The following is a 26,911-nucleotide window of genomic DNA, read 5'->3' as shown; positions in this document are numbered from 1 at the left end:
TTCTATGGCGCCCCAGCCATATATAGCTCCGCTGTAAAACGGGATTCATTGAAAAACTATAGAATGTGAGAACCGATGCGTTTCTTATTTTTTAAGCTTCTCTTGCTTTCTTATCTTTTCTGCCCTTACCCCATCCCCCTGTGCAGAGTAGCCAACCGGACACCTAATGTGGTTAACCTCTCTGCCTTTCACCTCCTTGCAGTGGAGTAGCCAGGGGGGAAGGCTACCGGACTTCAGCGCTCCCCTTTCCCCCCTGAAATTTTTTCGGCCGGCATCCTGTTCCCTTTTATGCCTGGCACGTCGCCTATGAACAAAAGCGCATATCCTTCGAACGCCCTCTCCGGACAAGTACACCTGGTACACATCTTCAGGCTGACCAAGGGCTTGCTCAAGGTAATAGTTGTATTATCAAGCACCAAGCATGGGAAACTTAGCAGGGAATAATGGTACATTAGCGCCTCCCGAAAAAAACATCCTGGCTACGCGCCTGCCTCCTTGGGCTTCTTTACAATACAATGCAGGCCATCTTTACGAATAAAAAAAATTAAGTAGGCCAGAGCAGTCACCGTCAAAATTTATAATGTCCCGGCGTGCGAGTTGATGCGGGAACTTGAAAGAGGCGTCGCCACCCGCCTTTCACTTTCGCTTCTCTCCCGGTATACCAAGCGTCCACTTGCGGTACGAGTGTCTTTTTCTTTCTTTTTTTATGTTGTAAAAGCGTAACTTGCTTTGTGTGCCTTTAAGGTGGATGCCAGCGTTCTCTTTTATGAATCTACTTTTAAAGATCAAAATCTTCTCAAAAACATTGCACTTGTGAATTGTGCCTCGCAAGATTGTTAATTTAGGCAACCAATATTTATGCGTCGATGCGAAATAAATTAAAACTGGAACTCACTAAAATGCATCTCATTGTGAGGGGTTGGGAATGATGCTGCGTCCTATCGTAAAATACCGGCGTTGTTGGCAGTTCTAAATTATCTAAAAAAAGGTTTAAAAATGCGAGGGCGCACTCTAGCGGGAAAAACGCGCGCGGCATGTCGCAAGTGGTAGAACGCGTGCCGCGAAAATAGGTGTGCGGCGAACGAGTCGGAGCCGCCGATCGGGGAGACCAATGAGTAGCGGCCGATTTATTGACGTGGCCGATAGGCGCGAAGAACCATCACCCCCTTTAAGCATCGCTTATCGCAGTCGCAGTGATTCCTACTGAGAACGAATATGTCACTTGCTGCGGTGGCAAAGGCGCCCGCCAATGTGGCCATGCCACTTTCTGCCACCTGCGGCCTGCCGAGCGGGTTTTTCCCGCTAGAGTGGACTTACTGGACGTACATTTAAAGACAGAGGCGCGTAAATTTTGTACCGGATCCGGAAATAGCGTAGAAACCGACTTTCTTGATCTCTGACTTCCATCATCCGAAACGTCAGAAACAAAGTACCACTTCCTTCCCGTAGGACTCCAGTGTCGAATGGAGAAGCAAATTTGTCCCCGCCAGGCACTTGGTGGTGCACTTTCCGAAGGGAGGGCGCGGCGCAGGGCGGCGGCATTGGTCGGATTATGTCAGGTTGCGCTCAGTGGGCACCTACATTATCGGTCGTTCCTCGCTAAGCTGCTTTCTGTGGCGTCCCCGATTCTAAATTCTCAAATAAAGCGTCACACTTCAGGGGCTGTCATAGACAAGTGCCCAGACATGTACAACTCACGGCGACGTTAGCGCTTGATCAGCCGACGATGTTTACGTCTTCGAAAACAGCTTTAAAAAAAATGAAGCTAGACAAGCTAAGAAAACGAAAGTTAAGCGGTTATAACTTTCGTAGCAGGCCCATATACTCGTAGATTATGCGTTTGTAATATTGATGTGCTTCTTACTTTTTTCTCTTTTCTTGTTCCGCTCGAGCGCGTGAAAATAACCAATATCCACAAATTGATTGAAGCAAGAATGAATTAGTTCATATTAAACACATTTCTCGTTACGTTGCTGGTTGGGGACGCTCTTTGCGGTCGACTCGTTACGTCATTTCGTCGAACCGCGTCCGCAGACAAACTTGAACCAGCGACGAGGCACCGCTCGACGGGCGCGCAGTGGCGCCGGTCCCATCTACGTAAACGGCGGTTCTCCAGGGGGTGCGCACCTTGGCAAAGGTACTGTCCCACTTTGTTCCAGGCCGGGGCCAGCAGCGCCATCATTGTGTAAGCCAGGCACGACTGGAACTCATGCGGCAGCACGCGCTGCCTGGAGCACACGCGCAGCTGCATCGCCTCCAGGCGCTGCGCGAATGGTTCGCTGTCCAGCAGGCTCGTCTGCAGGGGGAGCGGCGAGCGCGCGCTGTGAGTGCGGTCTCGCACGGGGCCTCGCGCTGGCCCGTGCGCCACTTTGTAAACCGAGACCGTTTTAGATTCGGCCGACAGTGGCGGCCATCTCGAGTTATTGACTGATGGAGTGATTCATTCATCTATCCATCGATTTGGCTTTAGAAAAAAAAAAAGTACGAAAGAAAGAAGCCAATTTGGAAGTGGTTACAAATGAGCAGCTTTAATCACAAATTATTTATTAAAGTACCTTTCAGTCAAAATTCTGTTCACAAATGTAGAACAAAATGTTCCCTTGAGACTCAGAAATCGAAGAAGCTATCAATAATCTAATGCGATCGGAAAATGCACCTGCGGGGCATGGCTGCCGCCGAAAATGCGCCTCAATACTGGCGTCCAAAATAGCATAACCTGGATGTAGCCCCGTAGCGTATACTTCCGCATTTCTACTGTTTTTGAAATTTATACAAAGATTCCACTTTCATAAATGTTTAGAAACATTTCCCGCATGCAGTATGCTCCGGATTCTTGCAATACCTATTTGGCCTTAATAGTGCAAGGAAAGACGAAGGCATCAGAGAATACAACAGGACAAGCGCTTGTCCTGTCGAGAAGAGGACCAATGGGGCAAGCGAAGGATTAGTTAACGCTTGTCCTGTCGTATTCTCTTGTGTCTTCGTCTACATTTGCGCAGTAAACGCAAGCATGGATTCGTACAAACTCGACCAAATTTCATTTCTTATTATACCCATGCACCTTTTTGTAGCCAGAAGCCATTTTTTCCCCTTGACCGGTAACGACCATGACATGGTTGCGGCCTGACTGTTTACTCAAAAAGTCCAAACCTATTTAGGGCCGTTTAATGGTGTGCGTGGACATTATTCGCACGAAAAATAAGAATTCATAACTGAATAATTAACAAAAATCACTAATTAGCTTTTGACTAATTACCTTATGGCACATATTGCAAATGACAAATTGTATCCGGGGAGTTCGCCAGACGGATCCATTTGGAGCAAATTCTCATAATGAGGCCCGTTTCAAAATATTAAAGCGAAGCTTTCTTTGCCTCTTCCTTCGACTTTTGCGCTGTTGCTGCTGCTGCTGTCTGCACGCCGCGTCGGGGGGTGGTTCAGAGCGTGTATAAATATGGAAGGAGTAAAACATGAAAAAGAGGAAAGTCGACGCGAGAAACTCGTTTGGACTTTTCCATCGCGTGGCGTGTGCACAATGTCATCTGGAGTTACCTGGGTGTCGCCACATTAGCCTCTTGGCAGTTGTAATTATCCGTACGTGAACCCCTTTCAAAAGCATTGCAGAAACTGCAGCGCTTACCTTTCTACTAACGTGCAAATGCAGACGGAACGTCGATAGGACTGTAGAGAAGATGGGGTAGAAGCGGGAGAAAATGGATAGAACCTACGCAGTCGCGAAACGAGTGAACAGCCTCGCCAATGTCGCAGTTCACATACAGGAGGAAAGGGGGGGGGGGAGCGGAAAACGATCACGTGAGAAGGCAAAGAAACAGCGGTTGCGGGCAAACTGAATGTACGGTACGGTATGCTTCTGCTATTTCTGAAAAAATAAACATAATGCAAATTTGTCAAGCGGGCAACTGACGCAGGGCGCGCAGATGCAAAGCCGCATCAAAACATCGTATATAGGTCTAGGCGACACTACGGAAGCGGTCGCACGTCAAATCAACGCTTCTGCGCCCGTCGCGGTAGCTTGACGGCTATGGCATTGAGGTCGCGGGTTCAATCCCAACCGTGGTCGCTGCATTTCGACGAGAGCGAAATACAAAAACGCTCGCGCGCATAGATTTAGGTGCACGTTAAAGAAAACACGGGCGTCAAAATTAATCCGGAGTCCCGCCACTATGGCGTGCCTTATAATCTGATGGTGGTTTTCGCACGTGCAGCCCCATGATCCAATTAAACTTTAATACTTCTGCCACGATGCGATGTGCCATGTGAGGCAACGATAATGCTCAACCCTCTCAGAGATTATGAACAATGGCGCACGACAACGCCTATAGCAAACACATCTCCCTGTGTGTTCTGTGTCCTACGCAGACAAATAGCAATGTTGCACGCAAGGTAACGTTCAACATCAACTCACCGCTCTCGTATCGGACTAAACGCCGAAGAAATAACACATTCGCCGTCAACATCACCGCTAATTATCGTCAATCAAAGCACACGTATAGAAAGCTTCGCTTACATTGATTCCCACTGTGCATGGGATCCGGCTATTTTTTTTTTTTTTAAATTACCCGCCGTGGTTGCTCAGTGGCTATGGTGTTGGGCTGCTGAGCACGAGGTCGCGGGATCGAATCCCGGCCACGGCGGCCGCATTTCGATGGGGGCGAAATGCGAAAACACCCGTGTGCTTAGATTTAGGTGCACGTTAAAGAACCCCAGGTGGTCAAAATTTCCGGAGTCCTCCACTACGGCGTGCCTCATAATCAAAAAGTGGTTTTGGCACGTAAAACCCCAAATATTATTATTATTTTTTAAATTCCCGAACTTTGCGAGAAAATACATTGGCGGTCCAGTTACTTTTGTGCTTCAATGCATAAAACGGCTTTTTGTTAAAAAAAGTAGGAGGAACGACAGTGCATTTTTGCCGCAAGTTTGATGGCGGGTGGTGGTGGTGGTAACAACGTTATTGAGATTCTGCTCAGTTATGATCTGGCAGGCCGGAGTCCTAGGATGGCCCCTCACGAGGGGCGACCCTTTCGGCCCCAGGCACCGCTCCCAGGTCGCTCCTGCCTCACAACAGACGTGGGAGGAGCTGCTCAGAACGCCGGATCAAAGTTGGATGGCGCATATCTCGAAAATGATGTCATCCGCAGAATTACTTTTAAGTGGATGCGCGTTGCAGTCTCACCGGCTACAATTTGTAAATTGCACTGTGTGCCGTAAGGTAACTAGTTAAAAACTTAATTAGTGAACTTTTGTTAATTTTTCGATTACATTTTTCGATTGCTCGTGCTAGTAATGTCCACCGCTTGGAGGGAACCAGCTCAAGGGCTAGAATTGTGCTATCTGCGACAAGCGATTTTTAAAAAAATTGCTTAATGCCTTCGCAGAAACACCTGGAATACTATAAGGCAGTCGACATGTATTACATATTTGTAGTGACCATATGTATAGTCGAAATCTTATGCAATGAATGAATTTTATACGGATAATGTAATTTCATTAGATCTGTGTTTTTTTCTTTTATTTTCCTTTCTTTTTTTCTAACTTTATCATGTGCGCTACCCGTATGTATTGTAGACTTCTAGGATGTTTTACAATATCAAGACTTCCGTTCACTTCTCAAAGACAGCGGTATTGATGCTTCGTACATCAATTCAACAACTATGCGGCAATTACTTAAGTATTTTGCTTATATTTTCCTCCTTTCTATTGCCGCTTCTGAAACGTTGATCAGGAGCACTATACTTTAGCACATGAACGATAAACTTCATGCAAAACGTTAATATAGTTATGTGACCAGTAGCTAGCAGCAGCGGTAGTAGTAGCGTAGTAGAATAGCAGTAGCAATATCAGTAGCAGTAGCAGTAGTATAAGTGGTGATGATATAGTAGTTTAGCATAGTTAGTAGTAGTAGTCGTAGTAGTAGTAGTAGTAGTATGATCATTATTATCAATAAAAAAATCAACCTTAGGTTTCAATTTTACACCCGAAGGAAGGCTATATATGGTTGTATGTATACTGAGTCTACCTCATCGATCTATGTCGTTCTTGACGCGCATCTAAGTCTAAATTGAGGTGGATTAGTCGCCAGAGTGCACCGCTGATAATACTCACCTGCATGACGGCCAACACAGAGTACGGCATCCGGAGTACGGGGGTCGCAATCACTTGACTCTCCCGGAAGATGAGCTCCCTGCAACGGTCATGTAAGAAAGCGCGCTTTCACTCCTTCACTGTGCTTACCGCTTGACGTTTTCCGCAAGCGTTAGCGCGTGTACTTGCCCTGTTTGAACTATAAGTGTGTTGGCACTAGTCTGCCAGAGGGCTTCGTTTAACAAGCGTGAAATGTTATTAGTTCCTAAATAAATGTATACTAACCTCTCGCTTATAGATCGATATATATTTATACCTCCAATAACATAATCGCACTCCGTGACGAGCAGACGAGGTGGACACTTCTTTCAATGCATAAACTCGCTGCTCCCGACGAAGAGTGAATCAAATGGGGTGATATACTGGTGCCAGGCCGCCAAAATGTTCAGCTTCAACAGTAATTGCGTTCATTATGAAATTTGACGACTTGTACGCATATATAAACGGTAAATGTATTTTTTTTCTCCATATAAGTACAATCCTGTTCCATTGAGTCAGTAAGCGCAACTTCAAGAGCCTTAGAGCGCTGTAACAAGCAATAAAAGTTATAAATAAAACTAAGTTGCTGGCGGGAGAAAACAGACGACGATGATCGGCGCAGTTGTTGATTGTATTAATCTACAAATTATATGGCTCTATGTACACACGGAGAAGGCGGGAGATGGAAATTCAAGACGATGAGAGACATCGAAAATTGCAGAGACAGCGTCCGTGCTTTGAACATATATACTCGATTGCAGTACCTAATGACAATAATTAAGTTATTTCGGCATTAAACTAACCACACGAAACCGCGCGGTGTCTTATCGTTTCCCCCTCAGGCGGCATCACATTTTCTTGCACCACGACCCTGGCATGTGCTAACTTATACCGGTCATGTATTATAGAACATACTGAGTTTCAATACTGCTTTACATGGTTACAATACGTTTTCACATTAGACACCGCGCTTTCGGCAGATGAGCTCGAAGGGATGTGGGGTGGGGAGGATAAGTGGTTTAAATGTGTAAGACAAACCTCGCCTTGTAGATGTGCGCTTGCCTAGACTCCTCGATAGAAATTTCATCATTGTAGTGAACAAGGGTTACACTTTGCAGCGAGTCAAAGCTGGGGTTTGCGAAGAAAAACACGGCCGCATCCGACATCTCGCACATCTATTTCGCCTAGCTTCTTCTGCACAGTGTGTCGTCTGGTACGACCAGTACGATTTTATACACATTCTTTCTCACTTTTAATCTTGTTAAAACCATTTTTTTTTCACAATTAGAAAGTTAAATGCTAAAGTCAAATTTGCCGCCTCTCTAAACGACGGCCATTCTTTTTTTTTTTTTTTTCAGAACAGTCACGCAAGACTTTTTTTTCTCGCAAGCTTGTGAACAACATTTAAAGGTTACAAGGTATCATAGTTAAAAACATTGTTTTTGGTTAGGCTTAAGTGAATAAACGTTGCTTTAATAAATACAAACACGTCTGTTTTGTGGCGCCATCTTTACCAGGTGGCATGCAATCATATGTTTGGCGCTGGGACTGGCTGGGAATCACACATGATCACACGCTGTGTGTGCGCGCGTGCGTGCGTATGTATGTAAGCGTAGGGTACCGTGGGAGCCGCAGTAGAAGAAGACCGGTAGCAAGTGCAGTTGCGCTTGTGGGTTTGCAAGCGCGCCGTCTCGCGCTTAACATACATTTTCTTTTTGTCTAATTGTTTTTTGACTTAGCGTAACAACTTTACTGAACAATTTCACGATGGCCCTCGAAGATCAATCATCGGCGGAGCTTTCCAAAGGGTGAGTTTTAACTGCTAACGAATGAATGACAGTGCCTGTGTGCTCAACACAAAGCGCCTGTGAAGAGTTTGACTGAAAGTTACTGTAAACAGGGCCTCCTTCACATTTACAAAAGGAAGAATACCTTTTCTGTGTCTTCCCGGGTAGTTCTGGTTCACTTTCACCTTGATTCCTTTTATGTCGTTACGATTTCGCCGACAGCCTCTTGTGATCGAGCATTTCAAGGCCAGTTTCGTAATGTCATAGACACAAGGCTTTTTCCGCCGTGCAGCATGACTCTCATTCCTTTCGACGTTGGTGTCGGACAGGCTGCCATGATTGTAAATTTTATCGCTAGACACACCCATAGCTTTTTACTCAGAATAGTTTCGCGTTGGATGCTTTGTGCTTGAAGTGGGGTTTGCGTGATGACAGGTTTCACTCCAGTTGCGTTTGCTCGAGCTGGCTCAGACGTATGTCGTTTCCGCTAATAGCAGATGAGGCAGTGAAAACATGTTTGTGTTTTGACCGTAATACGACATAGTTGCCTTTTATTTGCTGACACATTGACAATCATTAAATATGGCTGTTCGTCGATGACACGTGAATAAAGTGGTCAATAGTTGCCTCGCGATGAGTCACTTCGCTGTTTCGCGCTATGTGCGGCGTAGTACTGGAGTTCGTTGAGATATGGTGAGTCGTAGCAGTACACCAGCATGTACTGCTCCGCATAGTGTAAATGCCTGTCTGTTCAAATACGTGACATTGTTATGTCCGAGATTTCTACTAGAATTTGCTAAGTTATTTGATCGTTTCTTGTAGATGTGATGTGCAGCATTACTTTTACTGCTGTGTAAACTTTTGACTACACAACGGCGAGTTCAGCTTATTTAGAATAAAGTTGAATTTACTTAACTCTTTCGGACACCTGCTGCAGAATGGATAGATAGATATCTGTTGCGCAAAACCATCACCAAGACTCGTGCTTAAAAAAAGGAAACTTTCGTTTCAGTTTAAATGGGATAAAGTTGGGATAAGGTAGCGGTAACATGCCTTCTTTCCCTTTCTTTCCCCAGTTTTTTTTCCTTCTGTTTACTCAGTACATGCCCAAGCATGGGGGGTGATACCATTTATATTGAGAAGGTGATTATGACCGAGAATAAATCATAAGAGTGAATGGAGCCTTGTGAACTGGAGCTAGCCTTGCTCATAGTGGCCTCTTCGTTTTTTCATTCCATACTATCCGGGACTGGCTGTGATGCTGCATGCACAACGTTCATTGGCTGAAAGCTCCGCCTTGGGCAGTCTGGGGCTGTCGAGGACGAATAATTGAAGAGACCTAGTATGACAAAAACATTGATAAAAATAAAGCATAAAAACAATGTGAGGATGTAAACTAGTGTGAAATGATGTGATGACAGTTTCAAATGTGAGCACAAGCATATGTCACAGATAAAAATTAGTACTTTCTTTAGTGCTAATTAGTGACTTGGACAGTGTGGTGTCAAACCTGTGGTAATATTACATCACACAATGCTACAATGTGTTCCTCCAGTGTGGGACGTACTTAGCGGATTTTACCTGTGAGAGCCACCAGAATAGCAAAGATGGGATCAGTGTTCTAGGTGGGGCTACATGCTTTGCATAGACCATCACTAGCTTATCTTTTTTAAGTGCTTCACGAGTGTAGGCACAGCCTAAATATATGTGGTTAAGCAAGAATGCATCATATCGTAAGACTCCTCTGCAGCTCAGGCTAGGATCTTGAGGATGTTCTATATTGCCAAATCATGTTAAGCTTATAATTTATAATGCTGTGTTTCTTTCTGTAATCAGCCACGATCTCTTGGTTCAGGGAGCTGCAACTTTCCCTAATATAAAAAAAATGATTTATTACAGAAGAAAGCGATTCACGAAATTGTCAACGCTGAGTAAAATGCGCATAGTCATCCTATTTTTGGACAACTGAATCTTCTGCCCGTAACAGATTCATACTTCTCCAAATGGCTAAAGTGCTCTGAAGTTAGCATGAGAATCGGTGACGTATGCATGAAGAACCTTGCAGTCGTAAAAGGAAACTATTTCATTTGACCCCCGAAATAGTGACCGATGGAAAATACCCAATACACATAGACGACGGAAGATTCGATGTACATTATCAAACACTTTAAACAAGAAAGTAACCACTTAAAATACCAGCCCGTTGCAATTTCTAAATTTTAGTGCCCTGTTTGAAGAAATTTTCAATATTTGTTGCACGAATATTTCGGTACTTTGGGTACTCTTTCTAAATTTCCATGGGGTGTGCGATTATTAGAAGTTCCGAATGTGAATCACATAGTCCTTGCTATTCATATTTGATTCAAGAATTCACAATTAAAAGCCCTGAAAGATGAATTGAAAAAAAATTATTTTAAAAGGGATAAAACGCGTATTAGAATCTCGAGGGAGACAGAACAATGGGTGTGAGGGCTGTTGTGAATGAAATTTGTGAATGAATGTGAATGAAAGGAATTGAGCATTAGTTCCTGAGTGAACGCATTGGGTAGATAAGTCCTGCTCAACACTTTCCAGCCGTTCAGGAAGAATGACTAGCTTTTAGGCAGCCTGCATATGAATTTTTTCCGATTTATTATTTGGCCATTCTCACCATGTTTGTGTCTGTTAAAAAGCAATCTGCGCTGCTGTAGTATCACATTTCTCTCTTTCTGCCAATGGAACATTGTACATGCTTTTGGTAAGATGCTGTTCTCTTGCTTCATCACTGTCGTTGCCATAGTGCCCCAGATAATTTTAAGCAGTTGTATTTCATTTACAAGCTTCTCATTTGGCCTTATGGCTAATTGTGAACGGTATATAATATGCATGTATCAATGTATATAAGCCTGATTTCTTTTTTAATCAAATGGACTCTGCACAAACTTCATATTTCATGTTGCTTTAGAAGTGAGAAAATATTCTGCTTGATATTTGGTGATTGTTTTTCTCAAATATTCATATTTGATTCGATTTGGAAATTTTGCTATTCGAACACCCCAAATATTTTCTTTAGAACTTCGAATACATTTCCCATGTCTGTGCTGTTCCATCTCTGCTGTGTGAGAAGAGGGCACAGGCCCTGTCAAGCTCCCTTCATTGGATTTTTGTCTCTGTCCTCACTGTTACTGTGTTTTTGTAAAGAGTGATGATGGAAATAGATTTGTATTTGTGTATTGTAGATTACACTTTGTGTCACTTGTCAATCAGGGTGTCAGGTGCTTCAGGTGCTTGGCATTGTGGTGAAAATCCTAAATGTTGCTGCCTGCTATCTAGTGTAACCTGTCGTAATTCTTAGAAACATGTTGGACTCTGTGACAAGCTGCTCATAGGTTGTGGTACTTTAGGTTCAATACAGAGAATGTTGTAGGTAATTTCACTGTCTGCATAGCATCTGTCAAAGCCATTGTGGTGCTGTGGGAGGTACCATTAGATGAGTCTTCCTTGTCCTAAAAGGTTCCCTAACTCATAACTGTGTTAGCATGCACATCTTTAACCCACAGTGCAATGGCATTAAAGGTATGGTTAGATGTTTGCTGCCCCTAGTATCCATCTCAAGGCTTTAATATGAATGCCTAATATATTTGTTAGATGTCACAGAAATTAATTTTTGAAATAGCTATCACAAAAATCAATTTTTAATAATTATTTCTACCTTGTCATTAAAGCATCCATAATTACTGTCGCATGATGAACATGAACATGAAGACTTGAGACATTAACTAGTGCAAAAAAGGCATTTGATGACAGTAAGAAGCACACAGGACGTAACACTAAACTTCACATTGGTCAAAGTCTAGTAGTATGTCCTGTGTGCTTCTCGTGGTCCTCTGTCTTTTTTGCGCTAATTAATAATGTCTCAAGTCCGGAAGCTGAATAGTCTTCAACTGGCATAGCAGCTGAAAAATCCTTAATTAGTTGTTCAGATGGCATTGTAGCCTTATTAATTCAGTTACCAAGTGCCAATTCATGGTAAATCTAGTTATTTGGACTCAAGCTTTTGACTTTGTGCTCACATTAGTAGCCTGAAGCTTATGATGGTTTGTGTGCACAGTTCTCTGATGATGCAGCCTGTTTTTGAAGAAGGACCAAATGGTACCTTGTCATCTGCAAAACATTGTCATTGTTAACTTTTCCTGATATGTGTGCTCATATGAAGCTTGCTTACCTTGCTTTACAATGTTTTGCCCCAGGTCAGCTGAGACGCTTTTCTCTCTATATGTCGGTGTATTGGCATGTCGGCATGTTGGTGTAGCAGTCTATTTAGAATTGTACCATATGAACAACTATTGTGAGCATGGAATGATATTATGATACAGATTGAAAGTTCATGTCTTGGGTTTATGTAAATAAGCATGCTTTTCTACGTAAAACAAGTTTTGTATTTCAATTGGCACAGAAAGATTAAAAAATTGCATATGGCAACACTGAACAGTGAATGTCATCAAAAGCATTATAGACCATATCACTTCACTACAGAGACAAAGTATATGCCTTCATCATAGTCAAGTGCACTATCCTATTTATTAAATTTTTTTTCCATTGCTACCGTGAAGGCTTTGGCACCAGAAATATTTTTCTTGTCAACTGTGCATAGCTTTGTTGAAAAGTGCTGGCACCCTTTTTACTACATGTTGTCACATTTCCTAATGTCTGTGGCATTGCACATCAGCATGCAAGTTCCTGACATGCTTCCTGTCCTCTTTGAAACTCTTTTGAGAATTGTCACTTCGTGTTCATTCATCTTATCCACTGTTTCCTAACACAAGTCTGTTGTGCTGCGGAGGTATTCCGTGGGAGCCCACCTAGTGGACTGTCAATTTCGGCCGCTGCTGATTGGCTGGGGCCGCTCGTTTCCTCCTCACTCGTACACCTGCATCCAATCAGCAGCGGCCAAAATGGACAGTCCACTAGGTAGACTCTTACAGAATACCTCCCCCCCCCCCCCCCCCTGGGTGTCAAGCAAATGTGACAATGCATGAGAATGTAAAAAAAAAAAAAAATACCATACAAGTTATTGAAGCATGTGTTACACATAGAGCACAGGTATTAACGCTGCACTTGCATCTTTTGACAAAAACTACTTTTACTGCTTCCAAAGTTGCAATAATTTCGATTTTAGTTTTTGCGGCATACCATTGCCATCATTCTAAGCATTGTAAGGTGTCTGATACTTATTTTCACAGCTTTTTTTCAAAAGCTTTTATGCTCTTTTTGGAGATACTTGAAAGTCTAGGTGTCTTCTGATTGTTATCTTTAAATTGTGCTATAAAAAGTGGAGGCATTAAATATCGCTTTCTATGTGTGCGTGTGCATGTTTGTCTGCATGGTGACAGCTTGTAAATATGGGTTGCACAGGTTGCGCCTGCTGAAACACACGTGCCTGCTGGCAGACACCTTGTTGAGCAGCTTGATTGACCTTGTTCCCAGTTGGATCTCCAGTTATATCCGATGGTGCCCCACTTCATCTGAGCACCTTGAAGAGGCTGAGCGAAAGCTGCTGTCCTGTGAGTTACTGAGTTCCCTTATGTCTTGGTGAGGATTTAACTTAAGGAGGCACTAAACAATAACAATAAATCAGTTTAGACTAGTACAGAATCCTTCCAAAACTTCATTTTCATTCATTCTGCAGGAAAAGGTTCATTTTTGCAAAAAAAAAAATCAAGATTAAGCTTCCCTTAACTTTTCCCCAAAACTTCAGTTATGCTATGTCAGTGTGGCATATTTCAAAATATTTTCTCCTTTTTGGGCCACTATATGGTACAAAAAAGTTCTCAAAACTGGCAAGGTTGAGTCTATGGTTTCTCTAAAATGCAGTGTAGTCCTTGCTTGCTGGTAAACAAATAAATAGACCTGAGTAAAGGCTGTCAAGGTCCAAGGTGAGCTGGCATAGAAAATTCATAATGACGTTGCCACCCATATTTCATTCTTGCATGTTCAGTGACACTTGCCAAGCTTCCTCCCATGGTAAAAGTGGCTGGCTTGCTATTGCAGAAGTGGAATTTTCGAATGCAGCTTAAAAAAAATAAAACAACCTCCCAGAAAATACCATGGGATTTTATGCTGTTTTGCTATTATTCATGCTATTTCACATGAACCTAAGTTCTGATTCTGCATGTGAGTTAAAAAACCTTCTCTCCAGCTCGCTCAGATTTTTAGGAGATGGCATGCTTCTTAGTTAAATCAAAAGCACCCGTGTGGCTACGGCAACACACTGAACTGAGCGTTAAAAGTGTCTTTTCGCTTTTGGAAAGATGGTTTGGCTTGGCCAAAAAGAACTTGGCTTTACTTGTATATTACCAAAACAGTTGGACAGGAAACCACAATAATGTGTAGCTATTATTGCAAAAATAATTAAACATATCAGGAAACATGAACTGCATGAACATCAGCTTGATAAACAAAAGATGAACTTGTTATCTGAGCCAAATATTACACTGAGCCAAATATTACTGCACTACATGCAGCAGGGAATTTACAATCTCATGTCAAAAACTGTGAAATATCACTTGCTCTTGCTTCCATAATGTCGTCGTCATACAGTGCCATCGCAAGCAGCTGGACCCAGCAATCCTGTTGGCTGATTTTGTGATTGCGAGAGCATTCTTAGTAACGTAAAATTGTGAATTTTAAGTTAAATAAATGAAACATGTGTCTGCAGTCTGAAAAAAAAAAACGAAATAAAAAAACTACTAGGAATAAGATATGTTTTTCAGCCTCTGCAGCACAGTATTGCCTCCATTAGGAAGGAAGTGGGCTATGGTGGTTGATATTCAAGGAAAGTTGTTGACTGGGTCTGTTGATCACTTCTAATTCCTTGTAAACGTGGTAGTATGCAGCTTATTTGGTGACATATGGGAGTGGTGTGCTACTTACATGAACTGAAGTTGCACAACTGGTCAAAGCAAATGAAATTAAGGCTTGCACTTGTACAGGTTCCTGAATGTTTCACTGCACGTGTTTGAAGAAAGGTTTTGCACTAACCGCTGCAACTCTGCGAAGTATAACACTTGGCACAGTTAATTGCCTGTCATTTAAGAAAAAAAGTGCAAATTTGCCTGCACTTATAGAGATGCGAGCTGCTGCCACGATGGTGCAAGCATAAAATTGTGTTGCCGCCTGTCATCATCTGCAGAAAGCAACGTTTCAGGGAGGGAACTCGTCTGTTCCAGGAGCGGGAAGCACGGGCAGTCCTCCCTGAAACGCTGCTTTCTGCAGGTGACGGCAGCTGGTGACACAAGTTAATGCTTGTGCTGTTGCGGTTGCAGCTCGCATCCCCACACTCTTAAAGAAATTTACACCCTTTGGGTCGTATCTTGCCACACAACTATCGTTTTTGTCTTGCTTGCGTTTCCTTTCTTGAAAACACTGCGCTCGATACTTTCCTGTTGAGAATGCTCTGTCACGTTCATAATGTGCATGCCATTTGTGACTTGGAAGTAGCGGGCTCGCAGCATTAAAGGAAGGAAATGCGGACAAGCGAGGTGATGATTATTGTTGTGTGGCAAGATACAACCTAAAGGGTGTAATTTTGTTTAGGAGTGCATAAGCACAGGCAAATTTGCACTTCTTTCTTAAAAACCAGGCAATTAACTGTGCCAAGTGGTATACTAAACGAAGTCGATGCCAAAATGTGATCATTCTGCTAAATTTGAGCAAGAACAGTGCAGCAGTCAGCGCAAAGTCTTTTTTTCAATACGCGCAGCGATATATTCAGGACCCTGTATGTTCATTCACCACACTCTAAAAACAGTTACACCCTTTGGGGTGTATATTTGCCACACAGCAATAATCGTCATCTCTATTGCTTGTGTTTCCTTTCTTGAAAACGCTGCGCTCGTTACTTTCCTGTCGAAAATGCTCTGTCATGCTGATGATGTGCATGTCGTTTGTGACTTGGAAGTACTGGGATTGCAGCATTAAAGAAAGGAAATGCGGACAAGACAGATGATGATTATCGTTGTGAGGCAAATGTACACCCCAAAGAATGTAACTGTTTTAAGAGTATACACTCTTAAAGAAATGTACTCCTATTGGAGCTTATCTTGTCCCACAATAACAACCGTGATCTGTCTTGTCCGCATTTCCATTCTTTAACACTGCGAGCCCGGTACTTCCAAGTCACAAACGGCATGCACTGTAAGAGTTGGAGGACAATCCCACCGCTGGCAACCAGTTCTAAGGTTTTAGATGTTGTTGAAGGGAGGAACTTCCCACCGGTGGCAAACAGTTGTAGGATTTGTGGTCGGGCATGAAATAGGTGGTAGCTGGCCCATGCCGTCGTCCAACTCACCCACGCTTGGGACGTGATTGCAGGGAGGAACTTGCTCCTATTGAGAACTAGGAGTACAGGATTTATTTACAGTATTTAAATTACGACAGGAGATACATTTCAACAGTCTAGCATGACTCCCAAACGGAGCCCGAAAGATGAAGCACCAAGCCCGAAGCACACAGCTCGACCAGCTGGCGAAACGGCTGCTTAAAAACCCTCTGTCCTCCCTAGATCCCTAGGTGAGGGAAAACTGCCGTTCAGCCTCCGTCCAATTGGACCGTACAAAGTCGTCGTCGGAGGAGTAGTCGGCCCGCCTTTGAGGGGAGGGTTCACACACTCTCTTCCGCACTTTGGTCTCACTGAACACACTGAGGTGAGCGGGTCCTTGTACACGTAGGTTGTCACACTTGACCCCACCAGGCGCCTCTTGATTCCAGAGCTGACTTCTCAGGTAGCCAGCAGATCGTGACTGTCAGCAGACTGTGGCGAATTCTGCGGCCCGCGAAAACGCACCGCAAGACCCCCTTTTCCAGGAGTCCTCTTGCTCCAAGTTGACCGTGAAGGCGACAGCGAATCAAGTAACAATACTTGGTCCGCCGAACGTGGCTAGCCTCGCTAGCATCGCCGAATCTCCAAAGGAGGCACATGGTTAACTTTGCTGTGGTCTCCAGTTCTCCGAAGGAGGTGCATGGTCGGTTAACTTTGCTGGCGTCACCAGTTCTCCGAAGATGCGCATTCTTGGCTCTCCAAAGCCACTTGTCGCAGCGGGCTGGGAAGGGTTCGAAGATCGCTACCCCCGCAGGACGATCGAGACAGCTGCGGCGGGCTGGGAAGGTTTTGCAGGTCAGCACCCCTGCAGGCCGATCGTAACAGCTCCTCCATGGCCCGGGAAATCTCGACTGGCCAGTGCTGATAACCAGTGGGTAGGAAGAAAATGGCTGGCGAGCAAGAATATGGCTTTGCTCTCTGCAACCACTGTGCACTAAAATTGCCTTAAACCATCTCACAACAACCGGCACAGAAGAGGCGATCCCAGCAACACAATACCACTCAGCGTGCAAACGCTCGGAATCAGCTGTTAACCCACCAGGCTTCCTATCGAAATTTCAATGTAAGCCGCTCAACTGGGATTCCCAAATTTTGACCCCAAAATTTTGTGCCGCCAAAGCGAGCATTCACGTTCCCCCTGAGTTTAACCAAACCTGACTGTCGTGCTGCACAAGACCAAAGGTTTATGCAGAACTAAACCGAAGGCTCTCAACCACCAATACCCGAACATAACTTAAGCAGCCTAACGTCATGAACAGCCTGTTCTTACCCTATCGCAGTGGCGTACTTATGCCACTAAACAGTCTGGTCAACTCCACAGGTACGTAATCACAACTGCGCTAGCTTTGGGGTCCCTATTCAGAACGCGTATTTGTGTCGTACGCAAAAGCTTCATCACACTTACTGGTGTATTTTCCTCTAGTCCATACAGGACATGTACCTTAAGCGAACAAATAAACTTGCGTAACTTACGCACTCCGCAGAACCATTAAAAGATGCGTTTTCTAATGACTAGTTCCACGCACGCTTACTAGAGAAGTTGGAACGCGACCGTTCACAAAACACACGAGCGACCCAGTCATAAACATTCTGCTTCCTTCTGCCCACACAGGACACGCGCTAATGGAACTAAGAACGCTTCTCAGTGCAAATTATGGACTTACTGAAAACCTACACGTTTCTTTAGAAACATTGAAAACACTTCTAAGGATAAAGAAGGTTAACTAATACACACATGCGTTACCATAGGCCTCTCACCGATAACCTTGGTGCTTCAGTTTACTCATAAAAAAAGAAAAGCCAATCTACTCATTAATTAACATATCGCGAAACTAAAGATTTACATAAAACACGTCTTTCAAACCTTGGAGCTTTTCAAACGAAAACATAAACAAAGTTCATACCTTACATATTGAAAGAAACTCTAGTCTCAAATAGCGAAAATTTTCAAAATGCTAAAAAATTAAAACAAACTACACATTTAATTTCTACGGAAGCTGTCTTGGTCTCCCCTTTCCAAACGTTTACAACCGACTCATACTTTTGAGTCGTACTCAAGGTGGTCGCGCTTCGAAAGCTATTTTTGCTACCCAGGAACAAAAATAAAGGACTTACACACTATCAGCTCCTTCAAGGCTTTACAGTCTCTTGCCAATTTGCATCCTGGTGCCAGGCTTTCATCACGAACCCGACTTACCACGTCACAACTCCCTACCACCTCTTCTTGTCTTGCCACCTTGTGCTCTTTTGCACTGCATGCTGCACCCCGGACAGAACGACAAGGAACATAACTGCCCCATGCCCTTTGTTCGCGTCCTCGCAGCACATGCTTCTTGGTCTCTTTTTGACCGTTGGCTCGAACGTGCTTGATGTGCCAATGTCATCAACAACAACCGCATCTTTCTTTTCCTCAAGCCCTGGCTTTTTGCATCTGTCGCCATCTTTGGCTATGCTACATTATTTACCGCATTCCGATCTTTACTGCGCTTCTTTCTGTGGCGCTTTTTCCTCGAACTCCCTTTCATGCCGCCTTCTCGCGCCTCAAGCTGCCCGGTACACATCTCGTCGGCACGGATCGCTCTCCTACCCACACAGTCCAAGTAATTTTTATTTGAATCAACTCTCCCTTTGCCTAGACTAGCGGACAGCTCAACAGACTCTGGAACAATGCAGCAGTCTTTACTCGAGCTATGCAACTCGCACTTCTGCGAACTGCCCTCTACTGCATTGCCCAGCTCACGTTGTGCATCGGCACACAGCTCGTCGGTCTCGGTCGCTGTCTCACGCGCACTGTCCGAATGATTCCTAACTAAATCATCCCTCTCTTCACTACCTAGACTGGCGGACAGCTGCACGGATCCCTGAACAATGTAGTTGTCTTCCCTCGAGCTATTCAGCTCACAATTCTGTGAACTTCCCTCAACTGCATTGTCCAGCTGGCACTTTTCGGCACGAAGATCTGACTCAACATGTGTGCTCGCGTCTGTCGGGTCAGCAGTACCCTGCACTTCATTAACGGCTTCGTTAACATTACAAGCGACACACGCGCGGTAACTGTGCCAATTCATTCGCAGCTGGCCTAGCTGTCTCTACAGTGCTCTGTGGGCACAGCACCTCGTCGCTCCCACTACGGCCTTTAACGGCCTCTGTTTGCCACTGAGGCATCGTTAGTTGCTAGCACTTTGAGTTCACTTATGAATGGGTGGCTAATCTTGCAGGTACTACTCCTTCTCTTGGCTTTCGACCAAAATCTACTATCGACTTCCTCCCACTTTCGCTACGTCCAGCCTACAGATTTTTTAAGCCGCTGTTGACTTCGTTCGCTTGATTGCTCCAAACCTTGAATCTTTGTTCAATGCAGCAACATACTGCCTCGTTACTTCTGTTAGACCTTCTTCCTGCGAAATTATTTTCAGTTTCTGCTTAGCTTTTTCCTGTTTTTGCCTCATTTCTTCCTGTTCTTGCCTAATTGCTTCCTGTTCCCGTTTTTTGCTTAGAATACGTTTACCTAGTTGTTCGATGAGTTTCAAATCATTGTCACTTTGGAGAATGGTTTTACGAATTTCTGCTTCGGTCAAGTCCTCCTCTACGTCTGCCTCGATCTCTTCACACAACCACAACAGGTCAGCTCTTGTCAAACACAATAAGACCATGGTTGCTACTTTAAGCTTTGGCTCTGCTGTCACACAATACTTGCTGCGATACCCACACAAATTAGAATACAAGTAAAAGATCCCCAGCGATTCAAACCTACAAAGCCAGAGAAATTGAAGCCTGGTAAATCTTACAGCCAAAACCAAACGCTTACCCCTTCAAGCAGCACCATATCACCAGTCCTCCACCGTATCCAGTCAGTTGCAAGAGGTGGTCAATCCCAAGTCTCCTCCACCTTGATTGGGATACCAGTCGGTCACCATGTCCCAAAGTCCGTGAGATATTGTTGCTGTCTAAGAGTTGTAGGCCGTTCCCACTGCTGCCACCACTTGTAAGAGTTGGAGGACAATCCCACCGCTGGCAAGCAGTTGTAAGGTTTAGACTTAGTTGAAGGGAGGGACTTCCCATCACTGGCTACCAGATGTATGGGTTTGTGGTTGGGCATGAAATAGGTGGTAGCTGGCCCATGGCGTCATCAACTCACCCACGCTTGGGACGCGGTTGTAGGGAGGAACTTGCTCTCATCAAGAACTAGGAGTATGGGATTTATTTACGGTATTTACATTACGACAGGATATACATTTCAACAGTCTAGTATGACTCCCAAACAGAGCCCGAAAGATGAAACACCAAGCCTGAAGCACACAGCACACAGCTCGACTAGCAGCCAACAAAATGGCTGCTTAAAAACGCTCTGCCCTCCCTAGATCCCTAGGTGAGGGAGAACTGCCATTCAGCCTCCATCCTTTCGGTCCGTCCAAAGTCGTCATTGGAGGCGTAGTCGACCCGCCTTTGAGGGGGAGGGTTCACACACTCTCTTCCGCACTTTGGTCTCACTGAACACACTGAGGTGAGCGGGTCCTCATACACATGGGTTGTCACGCTTGACCCCAGCGGGCACCTCTTGATTCCAGAGCTGACTTCTCAGGTAGCCACCAGACTGACGAATTCTGGGGCCCGCAAAAACATGCCGCAAAACCCCTTTTTCAGGAGTCCTCTTGCTCCAAGTAGACCGGGAAGGCGACAGCGAATCAAGTAACAATACTCGGTCCGCCGAACGTGGCTAGCCTTACTGGCGTCGCCGAATCTCCCAAGGAGGCGCATGATTGATTAACTTTGCTGTGGTCTCCAGTTCTCCGAAGGAGGTGCATGGTCGGTTAACTTTGCTGGCGTCCCCAGTTCTCCAAAGACGCGCATTCTTGGCTCTCCAAAGCCACTCGTCGGAGCGGGCCGGGAAGGGTTCAAAGATCGCTACCCCCGCAGTATGATTGAAACAGCTGCAGCGGGCTGGGAAGGTTTTGCAGGTCAGCACCCCTGCAGGCCAATCGTAACAGCATGTTATCAGCATGACAGGGCATTCTCGACAGGAAAGTAACGAGCACAGTGTTTTCAAGAAAAGAAATGCAAGTGGGGCAGATGACGATTATTGTTGTGAGACAAATATATACCCCAAAGGGTGCAACTGTTTTAAGCGTGTATACAGTAAAACCTTGTTAATTTGGCTATCGTTAATTCAGAAAATAATTTAAACTCGTCCTTTGGTCCTGGCAGGCATATGCATTATTTAATGCAATGAAACTCTCGTTAATTCGGACGTATTTGGCTGCACATTGGTGAATTCGGACAGCTCTCGGATCTCGGCGAGTGCCGTAGCGCCGTAAATGTGCAACAAAAAAGAGCAAAAATGATGTTACCGTCCACTGAAACGAAGCGGCGAAGTCTGCATCGCCATGGTCATCAGTGGAAATCGTACGTGAATGACAGCAACGCAGAAAGCTTCGTGCCTAGTTGTGCCTACGAAGCCTTTGTTCTTGCGTTAACTGCTGCGCATAGCATCGCGTTGGCCAAGTGCCTTCATGACTGCATAGTTGCCATACATGATCGCATTAATAGCGGCCGCGGTTTCGTCCGCAGTGGTAGTGGCAAACCATAGTCTGGTTTGGACAAGCTTTTGAGGATGAAGTGCACCATCGCTATGGACGGCGGCCAGTTCATTGGCAAAAAAAATAATCTGGATGTGTACGTGGTAGTAAAACGTCTATCTCAGGTAAAGACGCGCTCTGCAGCCGCGCTGTGAAGGAAGTTGAGAGACCTTCGCCGCTGCGAGCGCTAATCAGTCACGAGATGACGAGAATTGCAGCTTCCACACTGCTTTTGGGCAAAATAGAGACAGGATTTGCTCATTCATTCAGTAAATAAAAGTGTGTTGTCGTAGTAAGCATTTGTTTATTGTTTTCTTGTTACCTTCGATAATTTGACATTTCGTTAATTTGGACATTTTTTTTCCTTCCCGTGAAATCCGGATTAACGAGGTTTTAACAATGCATAGCCCTGATTCAGTATCCCATGCCAAGTTTTGGGTCCTCTGCATGCTTAGTACTTAACTAGCTAATTACCTATGTCTTGTTCCACATGCAAGAGATGGTCCTGTATATTTCTTTTGTTCTTATATATATATTTTTAAATTCTGGCTATGTTGATCAAGGGCAAGTTTAGGGAGTGTGTTCAGCATTCAGAAAATGACACTTATTGTGAAACTGCTTTTTGAGTGCACTTCTATTGCACAAATGCAGGCACACTGAAAGGTATAACAAAAGCTATCCAACTGTGCTGTTTTCAGTTTAGGTACAAGAACATTTCTTTTAAAATACCAATGTGTTGCTTATGAAAATGTTTATAGGGGCTTTTTTTGTTGTTTATGTGCTTAGAGTGAGTTCTGGCACATATTTTTGAAGTTGTAGAAACTTTACCATACTTTTCTTGCACATAGAAGGATGACACTTAGCAAGTATGAAGGTTGAGTAAAACCTTTTATTTGATACTAAAGTCGGTCTTGAAATGTGGGACTTGGCGTCAACATTATCGTGAATCACGACACTGAGCAAAATTTTCTGAGGTTGTGTTGAAGTAAGGCGATGTTTGATGATGGTACCCAAAGAAAGAAAGAAATGAATCAGTGAGTGCTGTGTACATTTCTTCTGGTGCGTGTGGCAGCTGCAGCAATCGCAGGAACGGAGCAAACCAATGCGTGATGTCATCCACCTTCTGGTAACTGAAACAGAAACTGCTTTGTAGAAACAAATATTTCTAGTAAATTTATCGGGGCTCTTCAACGCTCATCAGTATTCTTCTAGGGTTTGGACCTCTGTTTAATGCAAAAGAATGTGATGTTAAAAATGTGATGTTAGTGTACACCTTTAAGTGTTTTGTTGCGATAACAATTATATGGACACTCCAGGTGCATTTCTGCCGTTGGTGTCGCTGTGATGTTCCATAGAAAGTCCATGGGCGATAAAATCTTCACCGTGCGCCGTATGTGCGAGTGAAAGCATGCGAGGGTGAGCCGGCGATCGCGGCTCAATCTTGCGCACAAATTAAGGAAACTGGGGAGGAAGCGCGCTGTTTTTTGTCATGCGCAAGGCTTCAGGGAGAGGGTAGGGATGGGGCTCGTGTTCTACCCTGGGCTACCCATGTGGCCGCACAGCCACTGTACCTTGAAAGCCATCTGCGACAGGTGCAGAGTCTGCGCTGCACTGTGTGTTCGCGGCTTAGTTCGTGTGGATGCGAGCGGCAGTACGAAGGTTAATTCGCTCGTTGCTGCCGCCACATTTCTTCACTGCAGTGTTTTAAAGCGAGATCTGCAGTTATTGAGTGAGATGTGTTCATGTTTGCTTGTGTGCATGTGACACCATGCTTGTTAATTTAGTTAGTATGCCTATGTTTCGTATAGCTGTCCACTAATTTGCTATTGCAATCGATGCTTCGCTTTTCGGAAGAAATTGACTTTTTTTTTTTGAAAATGAACTGTATGATTGCATATAAATAGGATTGGACTTTTTGGCAATATTTTCTTGAAATTCAGCCGGCAGTTATTTTACATAGAAAATTTGGCACTTATAAGCACCTATTCTTTTGCAGTACCACCTTTTCGGCATTGTCAGTCCTTTGAAAAACTGATCACACATATTTATATTGGGAAGGAAACAGTAAAACGATGAAACTTTATTGTCATTAAAGGAAGTGAGGCAAATTAATTACACTAGAAAGTTGTTAAAATACATGCATTACCCATGCAGAGATTCTTGTCAGAGAGCTGGCAGCGCTCCTTTTTGTCCGTCATTCTCATTTGGGAAAAGCTATGCTCTATGTTGACGCTTGATAAGCAAAAGGAAAGCAGTTTAAGTGCTGAATCGCAGAGGCATGGCCACTCAGGTCGATGCATTTTCCAGATAAGGACGGGTTCGACTTTGTCTTGCACTGTGTAGAGCATGTACTCTGCAAATTCTTTTTTTATATAGTCTCCAGCATCACTTCCTTACTTGCCACCGCGGAGAATAGTGAACAATAAGCACTAGAGTCCTTCCACAACTCGCTCTTAAGATTTGGGCTTAGAACATGGACCACGAGCCGAAAAGAATGACGATCATCACTTAGCCACATATTGGCACCTGGTTGTGCTCCATTCCACATTGCCATTTCTCAAAGAGTCATTTCCTACGCCACAGCTGCATGCGTAAGCAAATGAGGACACGCAGGAAGAGTGAGGAAGGAGGGACTCAAGCATGCACAAAGCTCCCTTATCTAGTTCCTTTTGCCATGAAATGGTTGGCGAGGCTCGCAAGAAGAAAACCTACTTGTCCAGAAACCCCACTTTCACCCCCATACGTATGGGAGCTTTTGTACCAACCAAGCATGAGTAAGAGGGCTTAAGCACGAATGCCCAACCCACTTGGGAGGGTCTGGTCACGTTTGCAGACTTAGTGTGATGCGCCATGATGAATTTGTAAATTTAGCACTTTTCGGTTGAAACTGAATTCCTAAAATTGGACTTATCAGGTAGTTTTCAGCATTTATCAGTGAAAACTGAAAACTCTAATTCCTACATACAAACTGTTGTGTAGAAATTTTAGTGATAGAAAATGATTTGTCATTGTAAGTACTCAGAAGTAATGAAATACGCATCCCAACAACTATATCGCTTGTTTTTACTTCTCCAACTATGCCATCAAAGGTGAAACACTGCTTGAAAAAAAAAAGGGTGTCTGAATACTTCAGTGATGCTCATGTTATTGTTTATTGGTTTGTTGTATTCCGCAGATGTGAAGCTTCCTGTTCGGTCTTCATTTGTGACCATAGACTCAATCCTGGGCTGCAAGGGCAGCCACCAGGTCCGCACCCTTCAGCTAGGTCCCAGTACGAAAGTAGCTGCAGAGGAAGAACGGGTTCCACTCGTGCTGGTGCATGGCTTTGCTTCGGGAGTGGCTCTCTGGCTGCTCAACCTGGATTACCTAGCCCAGGACCGCACAACGTACTGCTTCGATCTGCTGGGCTTTGGCCGTAGTTCACGGCCACGCCTCTCGAGGGACCCTCTGGAAGCTGAATACCAGTTTGTGCAGAGTAAGGGTGCAGCTGCTACAAAAAAATATATTTTTGATTGTTTTTTTATTTTTGATTGTTTATTGGCATAGGTGGCCACTAACAGTTTTGTGCCTTTGGCATTGAGCAATACATGAAAAATAAATACAAGTGGCAAATGTCGAACTAATAAATTCTAAACATAGCACAATAAAGCAGTATGCAGTAGAAAAAGTAACAAGTCGCCTGTGGTCACAGTGATAAAAAATATTGCATGTGCCCAAGTGAATTAATAAAGGAGTTGGCAAAGTGTCATAACATTTGCTGGCATAAAAGTCTCCATGTAAAATCAGTCGGTCCCAACCCTTGTGGCACATGCAGGCAATTTACTGTCAGTGTCCACGGTTATCACTGGGTGGTGCTGTATGCATCATAGAGTGTAAACTTCGGCGCTGTTGTGAACAGCTGTTAAGTCTATATTGCCACATTGTATATCGCCCCACGGGTATGTGCCAGGCCATGAAAACGACGCTGGAATAGTGCACAGGTGGAAAACGGAGACAATGATGTTGGGTTGAGTATGCATATAAAGTGCTATTATCTGTGCTGTACACTGGGTTTCTTGTCTCCTACTAGGACGTGACACTGGTGGAGATGCTGGGTATGACTGCCTCATACTTGGCACCCGTTTGCAAAACCATACATCGAACATGGTATCACCTTCGTTCGTCGAAACCCCTGTTCACCGATACAGTTGCTGCCTGCTAGGCCTGACGCCCGAGTTCAACTGCAAGACCCTGCAGGGACACGGCTATTTACGTCCGCCATGGCCACTGCAACTCCATCGCAGGTGACGCTGCAGAATCCTAAGATTCCGGAAAGTTTCTGTGGTGACGCTTTTGAAGATGTCCAAGATTGGCTGGACGAATTCGAGCGTGTCGCCAGTTATGACTGAGACTCCCAGCAAAAGCTCCCAATGTCTATTTGCCCTTCAAGGTAGTGTGCGGACGCGGTTTGTGAACTGGGAGAGGAGTTTGACCACATGGGATACCTTCCACACCCAGCGGCTCGACACATTCACTAGTAGCGACAGAAGACACTGCGCAGCGCCTTCTTAAATCCTGTATTCAGAGACCAAATGAGAGCATTGCCATGGTTGCTAAAGATATTGCCCACCTTTTCGGCAGAGCAGACCCTGAGATGGCCGAAGAAAAGTTGCGCTACCTCTTGCGGGAAGTGAAGGAGCAACTGTTTGCTGGACTCATGGGGAATCCACCGACAACAGTGGCCAAATTCACCAAAGAGGCTACCGCTATCAAACCGGCACTACAGCTGTGGTACGGCCAATATGACTGCTCACACTCTCCGATTGATGTTTCAATTCTACCTGAGAGCTGTGGCACATGTCTGCGTCAAGTCATCCAAGAGATTTTGCGAGAGGAGATCCAGCAGCTTGGGTTTGCTCCCATGGCACCAGTTGTGGCTTCTGTCGATGTTGTCTAGGAGGAAGTCTGACAGGCCTTTTCTTCGCCTGCCTGGCAGGTGGTGTTGTGACGATTGTCCTACATGGAAGCTGTTCGTCGTCCACCTCTTGCCACTTCGATGTTGCTGA

The 26,911-nt window shown here is 44.5% G+C and overlaps 2 protein-coding genes across 3 annotated transcripts in view; one reads left to right on the top strand and one right to left on the bottom strand.

Moving 5' to 3' along the window:
* Positions 1 to 1,648: 1,648 nt before the first annotated feature.
* On the bottom strand, positions 1,649 to 7,323 carry LOC142557780 (uncharacterized protein C18orf63-like). The gene is made up of 4 exons (XM_075669935.1): positions 7,183 to 7,323; positions 6,127 to 6,205; positions 2,128 to 2,296; positions 1,649 to 1,662 (listed from the first exon to the last, which is right to left on the bottom strand). Exons 1-4 carry the CDS (start codon positions 7,317 to 7,319, stop codon positions 1,649 to 1,651), a joined length of 399 nt encoding a protein of 132 aa, XP_075526050.1. The 5' UTR covers positions 7,320 to 7,323.
* A 397-nt stretch (positions 7,324 to 7,720) lies between these two features.
* LOC142590643 ((Lyso)-N-acylphosphatidylethanolamine lipase-like) overlaps positions 7,721 to 26,911 on the top strand; it is a 44,249-nt gene continuing 25,058 nt past the window's right edge. The window contains exons 1-3 of one of the 2 annotated variants that reach the window (XM_075703023.1): positions 7,721 to 7,952; positions 13,398 to 13,474; positions 25,042 to 25,341. In XM_075703023.1, the coding sequence (XP_075559138.1) occupies positions 7,912 to 7,952; positions 13,398 to 13,474; positions 25,042 to 25,341 (418 nt within the window). In that variant the 5' untranslated portion in view covers positions 7,721 to 7,911. Of the gene's footprint in view, positions 7,953 to 13,325; positions 13,475 to 25,041; positions 25,342 to 26,911 lie in introns of both variants that reach the window. The other variant, XM_075703013.1, reaches the window with a different exon arrangement.

This window comes from Dermacentor variabilis, chromosome 1 (genome assembly GCF_050947875.1).
Source record: "Dermacentor variabilis isolate Ectoservices chromosome 1, ASM5094787v1, whole genome shotgun sequence".
Classification (NCBI taxonomy): Eukaryota; Metazoa; Arthropoda; class Arachnida; order Ixodida; family Ixodidae; genus Dermacentor; species Dermacentor variabilis.
This window is presented reverse-complemented; position numbering and strand designations above follow the sequence as displayed.